The 19,590-nt window shown below is 49.5% G+C and overlaps 1 protein-coding gene across 1 annotated transcript in view; it reads left to right on the forward strand.

The window, feature by feature from the left end:
• The window catches only part of XYLT1 (xylosyltransferase 1), a 304,124-nt gene extending 285,226 nt beyond the window's left edge, over window positions 1–18,898 (forward strand). The window contains exons 10-12 of the mRNA XM_068565800.1: window positions 1,439–1,634; window positions 8,023–8,356; window positions 14,095–18,898. Coding sequence (XP_068421901.1) covers window positions 1,439–1,634; window positions 8,023–8,356; window positions 14,095–14,417 — 853 coding nt within the window. The 3' untranslated portion in view covers window positions 14,418–18,898. The remainder of the gene's footprint in view (window positions 1–1,438; window positions 1,635–8,022; window positions 8,357–14,094) is intronic.
• The last annotated feature ends 692 nt before the right edge of the window (window positions 18,899–19,590 follow it).

The raw sequence follows: 19,590 nt of genomic DNA on the forward strand, positions 1-19,590 counted from the left end.
GTGCTCAGTTGTCGGAAGTGGCTGAGGCTACTGAACTGAACCGCACCGATGCAGAACATTCCATCACGGCAGCGAGTTCTGCAGCACAGTCCGGAGGGAGGGTTTTCTGCTTCCAAAGTCCAGACCGAAGTGGACTTGCGTGGGCCGGGAATGCCCAGCAAGCAGTCTGAAGACAGTGCAGGTTTTTTTCTCAAAGCCCCGGAGGCATCTGATAACAAGGCAGTGATTTCAGGAGATGTGTAACACAGGAAGGCGGCTTCCCTAACTGTTATAATCAGACATAAAGACTTAAACTCCAGAGCAGGACCAGAGGAGAGGAAGGCTGAGAGGGACGGTGATTTGTGGAATGCTTTCATTAAGGAACCACAAGCACCCTCTAAGTACCATGCACCTTACACGCTGCAGAAGCCGGCAGCTTTTCATTTCACAAGTAGGAAGGCCAAAGAGCTGGGCTCGTCCGGGCTCCTCCCTCCTTCTCTCTTCACTCCCCCCTCCTCTGGGCATCTCTGCTTAGCTTCCCTGCCCCTTTCAGCCAGAAGCCTTTGTGGATCAAAGGCATGCATCTTAAAACGAGCTACCTACTTGTGTATGTATGAATTTATCTCAGTTTGGCAATAATTTTTAAGGACCATACCCAGTGCCATTGGTAAGAAGGACAGTGAAGTGTAAATCAGTACAAGCTTTCTGATAAACTTGGGCAGCAGACTTCAAGAGCCCCTTGGAGATTACAGAGGAGGAAAGATGTTCCCCCAAACATTTTTACTCAAGGATGGTTAATGCAGCATTGTTTAGAATGGCAAAAAATTAGAAACCACTTGAACACCCAATGACGGGGAACTTTCTCTATAATAATACCATATTTGGTATTATATTTCCATATCAGGGTATTACATACAATGGAATAATGTATATGCACACAAAAAAAATCATGTTTTCAGAGACTATTCAAAGACATGATAATCCTCAGGAAATACTATGAAGCAAAAGCAGGATATAGCCAGTGTGTATATTATGGTCCCAGCTATGTAGGATTTATGTAAATACGTGTGTAGAAAATAAGGCTGAAAGGAAATATGTCACGATGACATTGTTTGCACACCATTGTCACTTCTCAGTACCTAGCACTGGAGGGTCAGTGAATGTCTGTGAATTGACATCATCTATGGAAAGAAGCATCAAAAGTAGTCATTTTTATTTTCTTGATTGTACTTTCATACAGTCAGCGTGTTTTACATTTATGATCAGCAAAAAGTTATTGTTAACAGTTATTGAGATCATAGAAACACAGGGAGCAGCTTTCAGGAATACAGTGAGCTTTATATAAAATGGGGATTATTTTAGGGACAGGATCAGCGTGATGGGTGGGGAAGCCCATTGTGATCCAACACACGTCCAGCCCTGACCCATGAGCTTGCGTGAGCCTGTGCATGTTTTTCAGGTACTATCCAATGGGCCACCCAGCCTCTGTCCACCTCTACTTCCTTGCTGACCGTTTCCAGGGCTTTCTGATCAAGCATCATGCTACCAATCTGGCCGTGAGCAAACTCGAGACCCTGGAGACATGGGTGATGCCAAAGAAAGTCTTCAAGATCGCCAGCCCACCCAGCGACTTTGGGAGGCTTCAGTTTTCTGAGGTAAGAGGCCAGAAACTGTCACACGACAGTCCCTTCTGGCAGTCTACTTGCTGGGCTCTGTTTCTGCTCTGACACTTGTAATTGGAGCTGGAGGAGAAGGGGACTTGAAGAGGCCCAAAGATAAGCTGGCCCTGTGCCTGGAGGAGGTTCAGGGTGGTCAATATCAGTGCACCAACCAACCTGGAGCTTTGGTATATTTTTATAGTAGAACTTCTATTCCTTTTCATTTTTCACCCTAACCAGTGATTCCTCCTAAACCTATGTTAGTAGTAAACCAATAGCAAATCAGTTTCCTAATGAAGTTGTGGCATTAGTCCCATCTTACAGATTGGAGAACTGAGGCCTATAGAGAGTCAGTGATTTTCTGGATCATAGCTAGGAAGCGGAAGAGCTCAACATTGAATCCAGGTCTCTTAGGCCACAAATCCCACGCTTAATTGTGCTTTTGTTTCCCCAGTTCCTAACACAGGGTTTAACTCAAAGTAAGCACCAGATGAGTCATTGAATGGATGAGTGAATGGATGCATGCATGCGTAGAGGGATGGACAGAGGTGTCAGTGGATGGACAGATGGTCTGATGCATGGATCCATGGAATGCAGTTCCAACCTCCCTAGGACTGCTTTTAGTTATTTTAGTTATTATTTTAGTTATTATTATTATTTAATTATTATTTTAGTTATTTAGTTATTTAGTTTATTTTAGTTATTTTTCTGCCTGGGGAGATGGATTCATCTAACACCACCCTTGTAACATCAGCCCTACCTCGAGACCTGACAGGCCCTACATGATCTGGCCTCTGTCTGCTTCTCCAGCCTCATCCAGGACCACTCTTCTTCCCGCTCACTCTGCTTGCATCTTTGTCAAACATGCCAAGTTTGTTCCTGCCTCGGGCTTGACACATGGCGACCCTCCTTCCTAGAATACTGTCCCCCAGGTTTTCACCTTTGTTGTTGTTGTTGTTCGTTCTGATCTAAATCCAAGTAGTGCACCTTCAGAGAAGCCGTCCGTGCCCACCCGCTTATGCCACATTTCTACACCCAACACATCCCTATTTTATTTTTTTCTTAGCAGTTACCATCTCAAATGATCTTGTTGATTTCTCTGATCACTTGGTGATTGTCTGCAAGAGAGCAGAGACTGCAGCACTGGCTCACTGCTGTACCCTCAGCACATACAAGAGTACACAGCCTTCGTAGATGCTGAATAAGATTTCTGAATGAGTGAGTGTATGTGCTTGGGTAGTGATGCTGGTGGGAAGGGGAGACTTGATCAAGCTTGGTGAGTGTTGCCCACACAAAATTCCAGCACCTGATTTCTAACTTCCCCACGTCAGCAAGAAGCTAAAGAGGTGATTCATTCCCGGAGTTCAACATTCCCAGTGCGTTTGGCTGCTGGGTTAGGGATGAAGAACCCTGTTTTAGAATATGGAGAATCTTGAAGGTCAGGAGTGGGGTGGGAGGAAGTGTCTGAGTTGCTTACATATTCCTTGCTGGTCCTTTTCCAGTCCCTCTGGCCCCACCTGGCCGACCTGTGCCCGACTGGATGGGCACTGAACAGGCATGGGTGGAAGTTTCTTGTTCAGCCACCATTTTCAGTTAAGGCTCCAAATGGAGTGACTGGATCCAAGCTGCCATGGGAGCCCACTCCATAAATTACTGGCGTCAGGGGGCAATTAGACGCTGTCCCAGTTGGATTCTGTGCTGGGGGCCCAAGAGGCCAATTGAAGACATTAATGTCCCATAGGGGGATGGATGCCTGGTGGCTGGGCTCTCCCTGTTTATCAGCCTTCCAGTGGGTAACTGGGCACTTCTGGCAGTGACGGATGTTGGGCACTCCGTGGCTAGTGATTTGTGAGGGTTTCCGGTACAGCTCTGGTGCCCTTGGTGTGGGAACCACCCAGATCTCTGGCAGAGTAACAGCATGTGATGCAGGGAGCCCTGAAACTTGTGTCTTGATTTTTATTCCTTAGTTTTAAGGCAAACAGTGTAAAATTGGACAAGAAGGAGGGAACGAACTGCAGGGCCACTTTGTGGGCTATTGAGAATCTCCATCGGGTCGGCACAGTCCCAGGGCTTTGCATAGGGCCTGGCTCATGGCAGGCGGCCAGTGTCATTGAATAGCTCTGATTGCTCCATCCCTGGGAGTCCCATGTTAGTGGCTTAGAGGAAAGATGCTCATTCCTTCAGCAGGCAGCCCCCGAGTGCCTACAATACATGAGGTGTGGGAGGGGCAGTAGTGTACCAGACAGACCAGACCCTTGTTGTTGTGGAATTGCAGTCTAGTGGGGCACTCGGCCAATGAGTGAGCAAATAAATGAACAAAAATGCTCCAGTTAAAGGCAAGCATTGTAAAGAAAATAAAACTTCATTCATGTGATTCCTGAGGACTTGAGAGGCTGGTAGGGACAGCTTTCTGTTACCAAACCAAACTTGGGTCTGCTCGCCCAAGCACAGTAAAGCCAATCTACTGACATGGGGTTGTGGTGAAGGAAAGCACAGTGTTTATTCTAGGGCGCCAAGCAAGGAGTCCAGGCAGCTAATGCTCAAAAGATACAAATTCCCTGATGGTTTTTCAGGAAAGGTTTTTAAAGACAGGATGAGGGAGGGCGGTTGTTGGGTGTATCATCAGCTCATGGACATTCTTCTCATTCGTTGGTGGTGAGGTAATCAGGAGTCAACATCATAAAGCTTCTGGTTGCAACCCATCTGGGGTCTAGTGCTTGTGGGCAGCATACAGTTAACTTCTTCCACCTGGTGGGGATTTCAGTATCTGCAAAACAGCTCAAGGATATGGCTCAGGATATTATCTATAGCCCTTGAGGAGGAACTAAAAGGTCCTTGACTTTGTTTAATGACTAAACTATTATTATTTTGTCTCACTTGACTGTTTTCCTTTCTGTCTGAATTTTCTCACTTCTCTAATTAAATTTATCCTTTGGAACTCAAGGAAGGCCTAGGAGGCTAAAGTTTTTATTCCAGACAAGAGGCAGGTGGAGGACCTGGGAGGATCTGTCTGGAGAAGGTCCCATAGAGTCCTGCTGGCTTACATTTGATGGAACGATTCATTTGGGAAGGCTTTTCTAATGAGATAACTTTAGGGTTGAAACCTGTAAAAGAGTCAATGGTGGGAAGACCTAGAACATTCTTGGATCTTCCAAGAGAAGAGCATGCACAAAGGTCCTGAGGCTCCAGGAAGGAGCTTGGCATATTCAAGGAGCAGCAAGGCCAGTGTTGCCAGTGAGCAGGAGAAAGGTCTCAGGGGGGCCAGAGGACAGATCATGAGGGGTCTCGCAGGCCCTGGAAAGAAGTTTGAATTGCATTTTAGGTGCAGTGGGAAGGAAGCCTTGGTGAGTTTGAAGCTGGGGATCAGTATATTGAGCTTGAACTTCAACACGTACTTAAATTTGAGTAATTGACCGCTTGGCAGTGAATGGCAGTGGACTTCCACAGTGAGGCCTGGTGAGAAGATCTTGAGGGCCACAGATGATGTGACAGCCATTGGGCTCCCTCTCAGGCAGCCCCACCTCCCCTCATGTTGGGAGGCGGCAGCCGACTTCCTCCTCCTCTCCTAGATATAGGACAAATTCAAGTTTCCCACTGTCAGCTGCTCCACAACTCTTCCACCTGGGTTATCTTGGTTTTAGAACTCAGACTTAGGAGACTTGTTCACCCCCATTTCTCTGGGGCATCCAAAGATGATGTTCTGGACTGTCCCCCCACTCCCCTAACGGGTCATACATCCCTTCCTTAAGTAGGACGCCAAAGTGGTTTTGTGGTCATTGATCCATTTGTCCATGTGCTCGGCCGCTAATCATTCATGACATATGTAGATAATGGATGGACTGATAGATAGAGAGAGATATTGAGCACCCACTGCATGCTCAGCACTCTTTTAGGCACCAGTGATATAGCAGTGAACAAGCCAGGTGTAGTCCCTGCCCTCATGCGGTTGACAATTTGTTGTTGTTGTTTTTTTTTTTATTGAAGTATATTTGATTTACAATGTTGCGTTAATTTCTTCTGTACAGCAAAGTGACTCAGTTACACACACACACACACACACATATATGTATATATTCTTCTTCACATGACAGTTTTGAGCTATGGAGAGAGACATGTAAATTAGAAGTTGTGATACTGTGCAAAACAGACAGATAGATAGATAGATAGATAGGTAGGTTAAAAAGCTATGCTGGGCAAATGCTTAGACAAGCACATCAGGGGTGCCTGTAAGCAAAGAAGGCTTCCGGGTAGAGGTGACACCTGGGCTGAGAGCTAGATGAAGAACTGGCCAGGAGGAGGGCGGGGAAGGAAGGAAGACTGAGCCCGAGAGAGGGCCGGGCATGGACGGAAGATCAGGGGAGAGAGAGCCCTTCTGGCAGAGACGCCAAGAGTGTTCCAGGGTGGCCTGGAGCAGGGGGGGAGTAGAGGGGAGGGAGAGGGATGGAGATGAAGCTGGAGTCGGATCGTAAAGGACCAGACCTCGCAGGATAGGACAGGAGGAGAGACTGGACTCACGAACAGTGGGAAGGAGCTGGAAAGGATTGTACGGACGGAGGTCGCAGGATAGGGTTTCTCTAGAACAATCTCTGACTTTGAGGCCTAGCTTGCATCCTGCCTACTTATTCATTTATTTCTTCAATAGACAGTGTTGTTTTCATTCCTCCTGTGTTTCAGCTGCTGTGCTAGGCCCCAGGGGTCCTCAGTAGGTGCCAGTACCTGGAGAAGGTGGCAGGGTGGCAGAACAGGCCAAGATCTCCCAAGGCTGGGAGGGACGGCTGCCTCTGTCCCAGCATGACTCCCTCTGCTGCCCCTTAGGGCAGCTCCTTAAGGCCAATCTTGGCCTAAAGTTGGAAACCTGAAGCAGGTTGTGGGCCTGTGAACATGCACATATTACAACCACCCCGGTAGGTGGTAGGCGCCCGGCACATATGTTTTGGATGGATGAATGAATGAATGCATGAATGAGTGGGTGAGTGAGTGAGTGAATGGGAGGCAATATATAGAAGAGTGAATAAGAACCCAGACTCTGGGGTCAGACTTCCTGGGTCCCCCTCACCGACCAGAGCTAGTCATCCAACTGTTCTGAACCTCAGTTTCCTCATGTGTGAAATGAGGATAATGTCAAGGGTCCCCCCTCGGTGGAGTTGGGAATGTTAGCCAAATCGATGCACCCACCCACTTAGCAGTAGGTCTGGCACACCAGAAGCTCTCGGTAAATATTAGCCGTGGAGCCCTGTGTCCTGGGTATAGTAACTTGTGGCACGAACAACGAGAAAGTAAACCAGCTTATGTTTGCACTGCACGTGTGAAGTCTACTCAGGGTGTAGGCATGTTTAGCCACACCTGCACCCCATCCTGCACACACACACGTCAGAGACGCTGCTCACGGAAGGATCACGGCACCAGCGTCCTTGTAGTGTGCTCACCACCTGCTACCATGTACCACACGCTGTGTCTTCAGAACATTATATTAAACCTCCTGGGGGAGAGAAGAGCCCCTAATTTAATCTGACTTGAAATAGCATCAGAGCTCAGTATCAGGGATCTATGTGGTTAATTCATTTTTTGCCAAGTCATTCACGCATTCATTCGACAGGTGATTGATGGAGCATTGACTGTGTACCAAGCGCAGTGCTGGGCACCAGGAATCAGCAGGGGACCAGCCACAGGGATTTGAGCAGTGAGAGGACATTTCACAAGGTCTTTCTGGTTACTGGGTGGAGAATAAATTGCAGGCAGCAAAAGGGGAAGGATGGAAGCCAAGAGCAGATTTCTGGGGGGTCAAAGCCATACACACACCCCGCTGGCTGGCAGGAAGGATGGATATTGTACAACCATCTCCCACCCCTAGAGTCCAGCTCAGAACGCTTTAGGGAAGCCAAAGCTGTCTCTTCCTTGGAAAGCTATCTGAACTCCTGCAAATGATAGGCGATACTAAGGGACCCTCATGTTTCCTAGCTTAAAATAGGGCAGCTCCAAATCCTGAGCTCCACTCTTGTTCAGAATGATTGTACTAAAAAGAGGCACATTATCTGGAAAGCCAAGGACCGAAGTGGAGATCAACTGCACCTGTTGAGTGGCAGGGTGTATGTTTCCGTGGAATGGCCTGCAAGCAGGTATTCATTCATTCCATGTACACACCACACAGTAGGCACAGGAGGCCCAAAGGTTTAGTGAAATGGACCACAGGCCTCGTAATCCTTCAGACTAGGTCCAAATCCCAGGTCTTCTGCTTACTGCCTGTGCAACATTAAGTTACTGAGCAAGTAACTTAATTGGAGCCTCAGTTTCCTCATCTGTTATATGGGTATATGAAGCCCAATAAGCAGTATCCTAGGCCTTCCTAAGAGGCCCAGTGATTTCAGAACTCGCTCTCCTGTTTCAGGTCGGCACTGACTGGGATGCCAAGGAGCGGCTCTTTCGCAACTTTGGGGGTCTCCTGGGGCCCATGGACGAGCCAGTAGGCATGCAGAAATGGGGGAAGGGCCCCAACGTGACTGTGACTGTCGTCTGGGTGGATCCCGTCAACATCATCGCAGCCACCTACGACATCCTGATTGAGTCCACTGCCGAATTCACCCACTACAAACCCCCTTTGAACTTGCCCCTGAGGCCTGGGGTCTGGACAGTGAAAATTCTCCACCACTGGGTGCCAGTCGCAGAAACCAAATTCCTCGTCGCGCCTCTGACCTTCTCAAACAGGCAGCCCATCAAACCGGGTGAGTACTTCCAGTATTTCTGTGGGGTAAATATTCCATTGCCAGAGGCCTCCTGGGTCCTTCACCTGGGCGGGCAGCGTTGCTCAGACATGGGGCACGTGGGCCACCTTCGAGAGCAGGGCTGTCTGCTCTCAGGACTTTTTCCTGCTCATTTGTCATACAGAACCTTCTAATTTTCTGCCCGTCTCTGCACACCGAGGTGATGTCATCTGTCTCTGTATTAGACACCTGTTTATTAGATGCTCTCTCAGTGGACTTCTGGAAGGTCCTGATCATATTTAAGACAGGTGGGAAATAAACCCAAGCTGATATTGAGTTTCAGCAAATCTTGTTCAATGTTTTAAAAAATATAACTAAAATAGGAATTTCTGTTCATCAAAAACATGATATACTAGGTGAGGGGACATATCACATACTAAAGGAAAATATTTACACACAAAAAAAAGTACTCATGTTTGGAATATACCAAAAGTACTCAAATTCAGACATTCCCTAAGTCAGAGCAAACTACAAGCCACTGGCCAAATCCAGCCCACTCCCTGTTTTTGTAAGTAAAATTTTATTGAAATGCAGTCACACTCATTTACATATTGACTCTGGTTACTTTGGGGCCACAGCGCCAGCATTGAGTAGTTGCCCACAGAGCCAAAAGTATTTGCTATCTGGCCCTTTAGAGAAAGGGCCAATCCCTGATATAAAAGAAATAAAAAAGAGAGAGCATATACACACACATATAAAAAGATGCTCAGCCTCGTGAATAATGAGAGAAATGCAAATTAAAAGCAAAAAGGGATTCCACTTCACGTCTGCCATGTTAGGACATGTTTGAAGATGAGACATCATTTGATGGTCAAGGTGGAGAATAATAACTGTCCATGTAAGTGCTAGTGAGAGAGCCGTGTAATAAAATGAGTTCGCATTTGCTGGTGAAGTTGAACATATACACATACCCTACCGCACAGAAATTCCACCCTAGGTAGAGGCCATAGCGACTTGTGCAGAAATACAGCAAGTTGTTCATAATAGCACCAAACCAGAACCAATCCAAAGGTCTGACATCCAATGGACCAACAATGTGGTCTGTTCCGACAGTGGAGGTCTATGCAGCAGGGAACACAGCGTAGGACCCTCCACGTGCTGATCTGGATGAGCCTCTAGAACGTAATGTTAGGGTGGGGATATCATAATTACCATGCATGTATTTAAAGTTCAAAAACAGGCCAAGCCAACAATATAGTACTTCAGGATTCATGTATCAGTAGAAAGTTGTGAAGAAATGAAGGAAATTATTAACAGGAAATTCAGGATGGTGGTTCCCACTGGGCATGGGGTCAGGGAGAGGGGTGTCAGACTCCTAGCATGCCTGCCTTTTTTCTTTTTTTTCCAAAAGGGTTTCTTTTATTTTTCTATTCCCCACCCCCCTTTCTTTTATCACAGGTAACGTCTTCCTCCCTGCTCAATCCCATCCCCAGGAGTGGCCACTGCCAACAGTTTGGTGTACAGTCCTTCTAGAGGTTTCTCAGTGCTTTTAAAGCATTGACATAAACACAAAATAAATCACAAAGACATTGTCATTTTTTTAAGAATAGAATGATACACTTTGTAGTGAAACTTGCTTTTTTCACTTTCGGAGTCAATGTATGTAAAGCTGCCAGCTGCCTAGTATTCCTTTGGGTTAAGGACCCACAATCTATCTGTCCCCACCCCACCCCCGCCTGGGTAGACACATAGCTTCTTTTGTTGTTGTTGTTACAGATACCACTGCAAAGAAGATACTTGAACCTAAGATAGTATGTGCCCATGAAGATGCATCCATAACATAGATTCCTAGAAAAAGGATTTCCAGGTCTCTTGGTGTTTGAAATTGTTCGCCTCCATTTAACAGATCACAAACCCAGAAGCCAGAAACGCATTACAGCCTCTGTTGGCTAAGAAGAGCTCTGGGCTGGGTGTCATTTAGCCAGTGACACAAGGAGAGGGGGACATAGATATGGGGAGGGGCACCTGGAGTCCTAAGAAGGGAGTGTTGATGTGAATTCTGTCAATTTCTGCTAAGTTTCTGCGCTGAACAAGCAGAAAGATTTGGACCTCGTGTTTTCAGGTACTGGAAGTCTGCTTCTCCTCTCCCCCATGAAACAGGCAAAAGACAGCTCCTACAGAACTAGCGGGGCCAGAGCCCACCCACCTAGGGTCCTCAAGTGTCCCACTGATGAGGCTCACATCCTTAGCATCTCTAAGGGTTCCCAAAGGCAGACGTGGAGGAGAGGGATGGAAGTGGCCGTCTCCTCTTTGCTTCCCATACAGCTATCGGACAGAAAACAAGTGACCCTGAATCCATCCCTACCTCAGTAAAATAGCCCGGGGCCATTCATGGGGTCCTGATTTTTCCGATCTTTTCTCCTGGGATTTCTGAGGACAGCAGGGCTCTCCCCACGCATGCCCAGGATGAGCCTAGGGTCATTTTATCCCACTGGGAGCAGCCCCCCTGTCGTCAGTAATTGTATCTGTTAATGATGTTCTGGTGACAGGGAACACGAAGGTGGGAGCAATGCAATTTGTAAAGTGATTCATCAAGAGTAGTTTGCTATTGATGCATCCCTGGTAATCTCAAGAAATCTGATGAGGTGGAATTGAGGGAAATTTAATTATAGAGGCGAACATTGTGGGCTGATGCTATAATAGCATTTCCCACATTAACCTCATTTTTCATAAGGGTTTTCTGCACCAACCACAATATTTGGTTCCCAGCGTTCAAATGTTTTTTAACTCCTCTTTTCACTTTGAATGTCCTGCCTTTTCTCAGTTTGGGTGTCTCCCCAGTCCCCAGCTTCTCACCTCTGCAGTCTCTGCAGAGATGAAGGTGTTGAGAGGCTCTAGTAGGGAAGTCAGGACCTGCTCCAAAGAGAACAGGCTCTGTCCTCCTGAAAAAACAAAGGAAAAGAAAACGGGTTTTTTCCTGAAAACCCTTTGGTGGGCATCAGGGAGAGGTGGGTCAGACTTCTTAAGGAACTCGAGAAAGAGAAGCTCTGCTAAGTATAGCAAGACAGGACATGTGCTCCGGGCGTGCTTCTCGGCTTTCTCCCACCGGTTCCCCTCCAGGCCGCAGAGTCCAGCCCCCCAGCTTCCTGGGGCATTGGGAACTGAAGGAATGACTTTCTCGTACATGCAAGTCAAAGCATATTTTTAATTCAACTAGCTTTCTCATTGCTCTTTTTTTTTAATATATAAATTTATCTTATTTATTTATTTTTGGCTGCATTGGGTCTTCGTTGCTGCGCGTGGGCTTTCTCTTTGTTGTGGTCGGCAGGCTTCTCATTGCAGTGGCTTCTCTTGTTGCGGAGCACGGGCTCCAGGCTCGCAGGCTTCAGTAGCTGTGGCTCACGGGCTCCAGAGCGCAGGCTCAGTAGTTGCGGCGCACGGGCTTTAGTTGCTCCGTGGCATGTGGGATCTTCCCGGACCAGGGCTCGAACCCGTGTTCCCTGCATTGGCAGGCGGATTCTTAACCACTGCGCCACCAGGGAAGCCCTCCCATTGCTTTTTGAAGGGCAGGCATATATACGCGGTCTTTCTTCCTCACTCAGGACCACACATATCAGAAAGTAACGTGCTGATTATCCAGGTTCTCCTGGTTGTCTCCGAGGGTGACAGCCACCATCAAGCAAAGAGGAAGCATTGTCATCTGAATGCTGCATTGTCTTATAAGGAGGTTTCTTCTAATCCTAGTGATCTTGGCTACAGCAAAACCTGATGTGGTAAAACACGACCTACCAGAATCATTAGCCAGTCTTTTCAAACAATATATTCTTGTGTTTGGTAATGAAATAAGCCATGAGTGGGAACTTCCTCAAAATAGAAACATCTAGCTTCTTTCCGTCAGCCCAAATGTCTAGACTTTCTGCTTCCCCATCTTTAAGCCCTGGGAAACAGTCACTGTCTCTCTTGTTCATATGTTACTTTACTGTTTACAAAGCACGTGAACTTCTACCTGAGCCTCGTGCCAGCCCTGTGAGTCTAATTGCTGGAAGGGTGAGTATCCCCATTTTGCAGATGGGGAAACCAAGTCTGCAAAAGACTAGCTCCCAGATGGAAAAATAAAATAAAAAACAAAAGCATTGTTTTAGCTTCCTGCTGATGTATGAGCCTCTTGGTAGAGTATCATAATGACAAGAACGGGCTTTGGAGTCAGCCAGCCCTGGATTTAACTCCAGATCTGTCTCTAAACTATAGCTGCTTCCGTTTCCTCATCTGTAAAATAGGGATGATAAAATCAGCCCTATAGTTGTGTGTGTGTGTGTGTGTGTGTGTGTGTATTTTGTACTAATAATGCCAATAATAATAATCCTAGCTAAACTTTCCCGAGTGCTTAGAATATGCCAGGCACCATTTTAAGCACCTCACATGAGTCAGCACATTTAATCATCACAAACAAAGCTACGAGGAAGGTACTAGTTCTCCACCCATTTTATTGATGAGGAAGAAGTCACACACCTGGTATGTGGGACGTGGGGATTCAAACCCAGACAGTCTGACTGCTGTCCCCGAGCTCTGGCATGAGACCCTGGTGCTCAGCAAGGCAGAGCCGTTTTGGGAGCCAGCTGGACCTCCCACCCCACCCCACTCTGGTCCCAGCTTCATGCTTTCCAGGACTCCTTGCTGTGGGCCATTCATGCCCCACATCTTGGACCGAAGCAGAGATCCATGTCTTATACAGAGTTCATGGTCGGCATTCAGCAGCCCAGAGCGGGGCTGCTCACCAGGCTTTGAGGTCCACAGACCCGGGTTCAAACCCTGGCTCCGACTCTCATCACCTGTATGATTTGGGGAAAGATGCTTAATGAGGCTTTGCATCCTCTGTTCCCAATGCCTGGAATTCTCTTCTCCAGGATCTGCATGTGGCTTCTTCCTTCCCATGAATCAGCACTCAGCTCGGATGTCATCTCCTCAGGGAGGTCTCCCCTGCCATCCCAACTAAAATAAACACCCTTGTCACTCTCTAACCCAGGAAGCAGCAAGCTTTTATTGTAAAGGGCTAGATAGTAAATTTTTCAGCTTTGTGGGCCATATACAATCTCTGTCTCAGCTACTCAGCTGTGCTGTGGTAACAGCCATAAGCAATATGTATCCAAATGGGCATAGCCGTGTTCCAATAAAACTTTATTTACAACAACAGGTGGTGGGCCGGATTAGGCCCAAGGGCCGTAGTTTATCAGGCCCCTGCTCTGACTCAACACACCCCATTTATTCCCTTCATGACACTTACCATTTTCTGGAATGACCTTATTTATTTACTTGTTTCTTTCTTTATTGTCATCATTCTTCCTCCACTGGATTGCGGTCTCCTTCATTGTCTGGTTTGCTCCACCACAGGATAGAACCTGGCACTTAATAAATCTGTATGAAATAAATAAATGAATGAATGCCTTGCAGATGTAGATGTTTCATAAATATGTGTTGAATGAATTATTGTCTGGACTATAGAAAGGGCTCCATAAATACATGCTGAATGAATAAATGAATGGACCATGCCCTGCACAAAGTGGGCTCATACCTGTTGAAGGAATGTCCTCGTAGGCTCAATTTCTTTGTCTGTACAATGGGAGTGCTAAAAGAACTTCCTCGTGAGATTGTCCCGTGAACTGAATGGTGCTACACGGTGCCCAGCACGGTGCCAAGCACACAGTAGTAGGTGACCGGTCCATGGCTCTTCTAATGATGTCATTGTTCCCTTTGGCTTTCAGAGGAGGCATTGAGGCTGCACAACGGGCCCCCCCGCAGCGCCTACATGGAGCAGAGCTTCCAGAGCCTGAACCCCGTCCTCAGCCTGCCCATCAGCCCCGCCCAGGTGGAGGAGGCTCGGAGGAACGCCGCGTCCGCCGGCGCTGCCCTGGAGCGCTGGCTGGACTCGCTGGTGGGTGGGATGTGGACCGCCATGGACATCTGTGCCACAGGCCCCACCGTCTGCCCCGTCATGCAGACCTGCAGCCAGACGGCCTGGAGCTCCTTCAGCCCTGACCCCAAGTCAGAGCTGGGTGCCGTCAAACCCGACGGCCGGCTCAGGTAGCACTGGGCAAGTGGGGGCCCCAGCGGATCTCAAAGGGGAAGCAGCCAGAGGACCAGTGGGAGCCGGACCCTGGCCTCCCACCCCCGGGGGGTGCCTTTTGGGAGCGGGGCTCTCCTGGCCATGGAATGACGGAGAGGGAAGGTTTGGAGGCCGAAGCAGGTTCTGCCAGCCACCTGCACCCAGCAGGCCGGCTCCCGGGGGTGGGGATGGCTCAGTCCCAGCACCGTGGTGGTCTTACCTCTTCTGGTTGATCCTCGAGTGCTACAGGTTCCTTGTCTTCCCCCTCAATGACCTGACACCCCTCCCCACCCCGCCCAGACAAGTGATTCCAAAACTTTTATTTTGAGCAGCAGAGCTTTGTTTACTAAGTCGCAGGCGGAGGGAGGTTCAGGGTGCAGATGAAATCCAGGCTGCTCTGGTTGAAGCTGCGAGTGTGAGATTCTTTCTCAAAGCTCAGCCCACCGGGCAGTCCCTTGCCAAGGGCGTCTCCTAAGGTACCTCTTCAGAACCCAAGGGCTCTGCAAAACCTAGTTTGAGAAGCACTGCCCAGAGGGTGGGTTTGATCTCCAGCCCCGCCCTTCAGCTCCTCTTCCTGCTCCTCTGGGCCGGGAAACCCTTGTGCCAGCCCTGAAGTGACAGGACGTTAAAGTCAGGCTCGTGGGCCCATCCGCAGGGAGGTAGCGGGCTTGGCAGGGCCTCCCACCAGCCCTTCTCAGGTTCAGCCATCCTCCTTAGTAACTAGATGAGCCGGAGAGCCTTCTGATGTGCCATGGCCAAGGCCCACCCAAAGTGTGACTGCCAGACATCCTGGGCCCCAGGCCACCCTCCCTTGAGGCAGAAATTGGGCGAGGCTCATGAGCGTGAGGGTCAAGCCCCCAGCCATTCACAGGCGATGAGACCAAGACCATGACCCCTCTGGGCCTTGACAGCGGGAACTTCGGGGACCATGGCCATGAAACTCATAGAGATCCTTGGGAGCAAAATGCCTGAGCTGGTCAGCACAGCAATACCTGTCACCTGCCTGAGCCCTTTGTTCTGAGGTCAGGCGTTTGGAACATTTGTGAATTGCACACTCGGTGCTGCTGGGAGCGACCAAACCGCATGGAACAGACTTTTCACGGCCAGGAAGAAGCATCTCAGATTTGGTTTTTAAATTCATGCCCTTTCTTATCCAAGGTGCCAACAGGCCCATCTGACATGCAGTGTAAAAGTGGGAAGCTTGAGTATCTGGTTGTTTGAAACCTAAAGAACGGTGTTATTCAAATCGCTTGAGTTACTAGAAACCCAAAGGGTTTCCTTGCCATGTGTACATCAGAGGGCTGCCCTGCTCATCCGGAGACCCCTCCCCAGGGGCCCCCTCCTCCGCTGATCCCACCCTCCCCCCAAGGACAGGGTTCTCTTGGAAAAGTCCTTCCCACAGAGAGCTGGTTCTTGTTGGATTTCCCTCCAGTGTGGGTTTGAAGGTACCGCCGTTTGCTCCCAGTGACCCGTCAGCTGTCGCCCCCTACTCACACTCCCAGCCCAGCAAGGCAGAATGTCCTATGGGCCATGGAGGATATAGAGAAGGGATACTTTAGATATTTATTATTTATATGTTTTAGTCAATGACTAATTAGTAGGTGCTGTTTTTGCAGCTTGTCAATTACGTTATCTTACTAACTGAAGCTGCCTTTATTCACAAAAGGCCCCCTCCCCCAGCCCTTCCACTCCCTCCCCCTCTCATCCCCCAGCCCTTCATGTCTGTCTCTTTCTGTCTCTCTGCTGCTTTATCTATCTATCTGTCATCTCTGTCTCTGTCTGCCCTACGTTCTCCGTGTCCTCAGTGGGAAGCAGGGGGCTTGGACACCATGAGGAGAACGCCTCAACCAGCATCATCCACTGGCCGGAAGTGGGGTGCCCTTGGGGACACTGGCGCCTCGCTTTTCCTCATGCAGTGTGTTAGCGTGACTCAGCCCTCCGGCTCTGGGGGTGTTGGAATTCCTGAGCCATCCCCGCCACCCGCCCCCGGCACAGGGACGCGACAGGCCAGCGACTTGAGGAGGGAGGCTGTGCCGGCTGCAGGGCCTGGGGCGTCCCCGCTTTCTCCATCGCTGCCCTCCCGCGGCCAGTCTAACCGTGGGCCTCCATGTGAGGGAAAGCAGCCTCCTTCCACGCCCTGGAGGAAAAGAGATCTATTTTAGGAAGATGGTAGGGGGTCAGACCCGGCCAGGAGAGCCCAGGAGCTGGCCCAGTGTTTCCCGGGACCTCGGCGTGGCTTTCTCAGAGAGCCCACATGAGCTCCACGTGGTTTCACGAGCTCTGTGGGAGCCGAGAGGCCCACATCACATCCACTTTCTGCCCCCGGCCTCTGCCTCTGGCCAGGGCCTCCCTGAGCCTGTGGAAGCTGCCCGGGGAGCCGCCCTTTCACCCTCCTCACCACTAGGGCCATGTGTGTCATTTGTGATGGTTTCGGGGGCTCTGCCCTGGCACGTCCCTGCGCACCCATGAGCCTGCAGACTCCTCGGCGGGGCCCCTCCTGCACCCTGACATTGCTGACTCCTGTTCCATCTGGGAACAAGTGGAGAATGGCAGAGCTGGCTTACTCCGGGGACGGTCCCCACCCCTCCCTGGCCCGGGCCTCATTCCCTGCTCACCGCCAGGAGGCCGGGAAGCGGAGCCGCCTCGTGGGATGTTCCTCAGCATCCTCTGTTTCTGAACCAGAGAATCACTTTGCAGATGTTCCATTTGGCTTTAAGGAAAAAAGGGAGAATTTCAAACAAAGCCCAGGATGATTTGAGCAAAGGTGACGTTTTCCCAGGGGAAATAGTTTAACTCATTTTTGTAATCTACCTGAGGATGATTTATTAGTTAGAGGCCATTGGTCAGGCAACCTTGCGCTGTGGCTGCCTGAGGGTTTCAAAACCTGAGAACGTGGTCTCTGGAAAGCCTATTAAAGAAGCAGAGTGACTGTGAGCTGAGTCACTGGCCAGGTCCTCGGACTTCAAGAGGACTTAGAGGTGGGACTTGGGTTTGGGGGAGAAGGACGCATTGAATAAGCTGCGACACTCTGTCCAATTTCCCATTCACCCCTGTGACGTTCAGGTGGAAACCACGCTCAGGAGGCAGGCAGCCTTCCTGAGTCCCGCTTCCCCGGCCACGTGCAAGGCGGACTGTCTCCAAGGAGGGCATGAGCAGTTCCTGGGACCCCCCCCTGTTCTCAGAAGTGCACATGCCCTTCGGAAAAAGGCCGTTCTGATCTCATCAGGAGTCATTCCGACTTCATTTGCCATTGTTAGTTTAACTTTCAAAATGCCAGTGCAGTTGAGAAGGAATGAGCATGCCCCCCCAAAAGGGCAGATTACAGCTGCTCTGGGCACATGCCGGGACTGGGGGGGACCATTCTTCCTTCCGGTTCTCCAGTTTGCAGGTGCAAGGAGGACGCTGGCTGGAGCCTTGATCTCTTTGCCAAGAGGATGCAGAGGAAAGGAGGGCGGTAGATGCCGGGTGTGGGGCCTGAGCAAAGATCCCTTTCATAGCCAAGTTCACTGGGGACTCAGGACACGCTCCTGCAGCAGCACCCAAGGGGGCTATGCCAGAAACAGCTGTGGGCAAATACCCGCCAGATCGAAGCCACGCCCTCTGGCAGGGGTTACAAGTGGCTATAGGGTCCAGAACACTAGCACAGATGAGTGACGCAGTTGGTGTAAGACATTAGGGAGTGGTGGGTACTGTAGTCTGCAGCGTGCACATGACAGACAAAAAACTACAGCTGCATCTCAGCTCCAGCCTGAGTTGCGTGTGAGAATACGGGCACAGTGCAGCAGAATCATCTAATTTGGTAAGGGAAGCCAGAAATCCATATTTTTATAGGAAATATGATTTTGAAATGTTGGCATTTTTTTCTTACCAGAGTGTAGGCAAAGGGAAACCTCTTTCAGCCTGTGCACTTCCGGCAACCTCTGCTCTCTGGAGAGGTGGTTTAAAAGGAAGCTAGGCATTGTCCTGGTGGGGGAGGAAAAAGCCACCATTAGGAAGGGGCAAAAAAATAACAGCTTATGTCGAGCTCCGAAGGGAATGGGGACCTCTTACTAGTCATTCCTGTCCCAAAGAAACGGTCCCTCAGAGGATAAGTGTCTCATAACTGGCGTGTTCAGCTCTCCTGGTCTCAAGACAGTTTGTACTGAAGGGAAGATGGCACAGAATTTGCAGACCCCAAGAGCTGCCCCTTAGACGTACGGAGGTCCACATTGGCCTGGTCCCCGCCTTCCAGAATTCCATCCTACCAGGCGGAGAGGTCCAGGATGTGGTTCAGGAGGAGGGGTTGGCGTGTCAAACAGCCCGGCTCCCTCCAGGTACCAGGTTTTAGCAGCCATCTTGCCACATGTCTGGAAACATCTTTGGAAGCCGTGCTCACGGGAGGTCCTCTGTGCTTCTGCCTCACTTACCTTACTATGCCCATGGGTCAACCACAGGCGCTACCTCATGTGTCTGCTGAGAAGTTTACCGGGGGTGGGGGTGGGGGGGGGGGGCGAAATAAAGGTGTCCACAATCTGCTGGAGCTAAATGTACAATCTATGCAAATTCTGTCTTTCTCATTCTCTCTCGCTCTCTCAGAAGTATTATTTTTTTTACCTGGCAAACAAGATACTGTACAGACCCCTCTTAAGACTGAGGAGGGCTTTCACGTGCCACCTGTGTCTGCCCCTCACGTTGTCATTGGTTCTGTCCTTGCCAAGCCCCAGGCAGGGAGAAAGTAGCCCTCTCTCCCCCTCCCTTTGGCTGGGAATACTCCAACCACCTCTGCCTACACAGCCTGCAGGAAAGCAGGTTCTGCACCTTGCCACCTCTGTTCCCAACTCCATCCTCTCCATTCTTCATTTGCCTCCCTATCCTTCCCTTCCCCCACCCCCAAAAAGCCGTAGGTTTCTCCTTTTTGAAATGAGGCCTTAAAATTATTTTGGGAAAGCTAACCACCCTCTCTCCCCCTCCCATTTCCACCAACATCCGAGAAGAAAGAGCACCTTGAAGCTTTCAGGGCGACCTCCTAAGCCAGGGGCTGCCAGTCTGTAGCTTGCGGATGTGATAGAAATGGCTTCTATGTGTTGTCTTGAAGAAAAATATTCTTCTGTTTTTCCTATGGGTAAAATGAAGGCTTGGGTGCTCATCTAAACCTCAGCCAACTCCCGAAGCACTC

Source organism: Eschrichtius robustus, chromosome 16 (genome assembly GCF_028021215.1).
Source record: "Eschrichtius robustus isolate mEscRob2 chromosome 16, mEscRob2.pri, whole genome shotgun sequence".
Lineage (NCBI taxonomy): Eukaryota > Metazoa > Chordata > Mammalia > Artiodactyla > Eschrichtiidae > Eschrichtius > Eschrichtius robustus.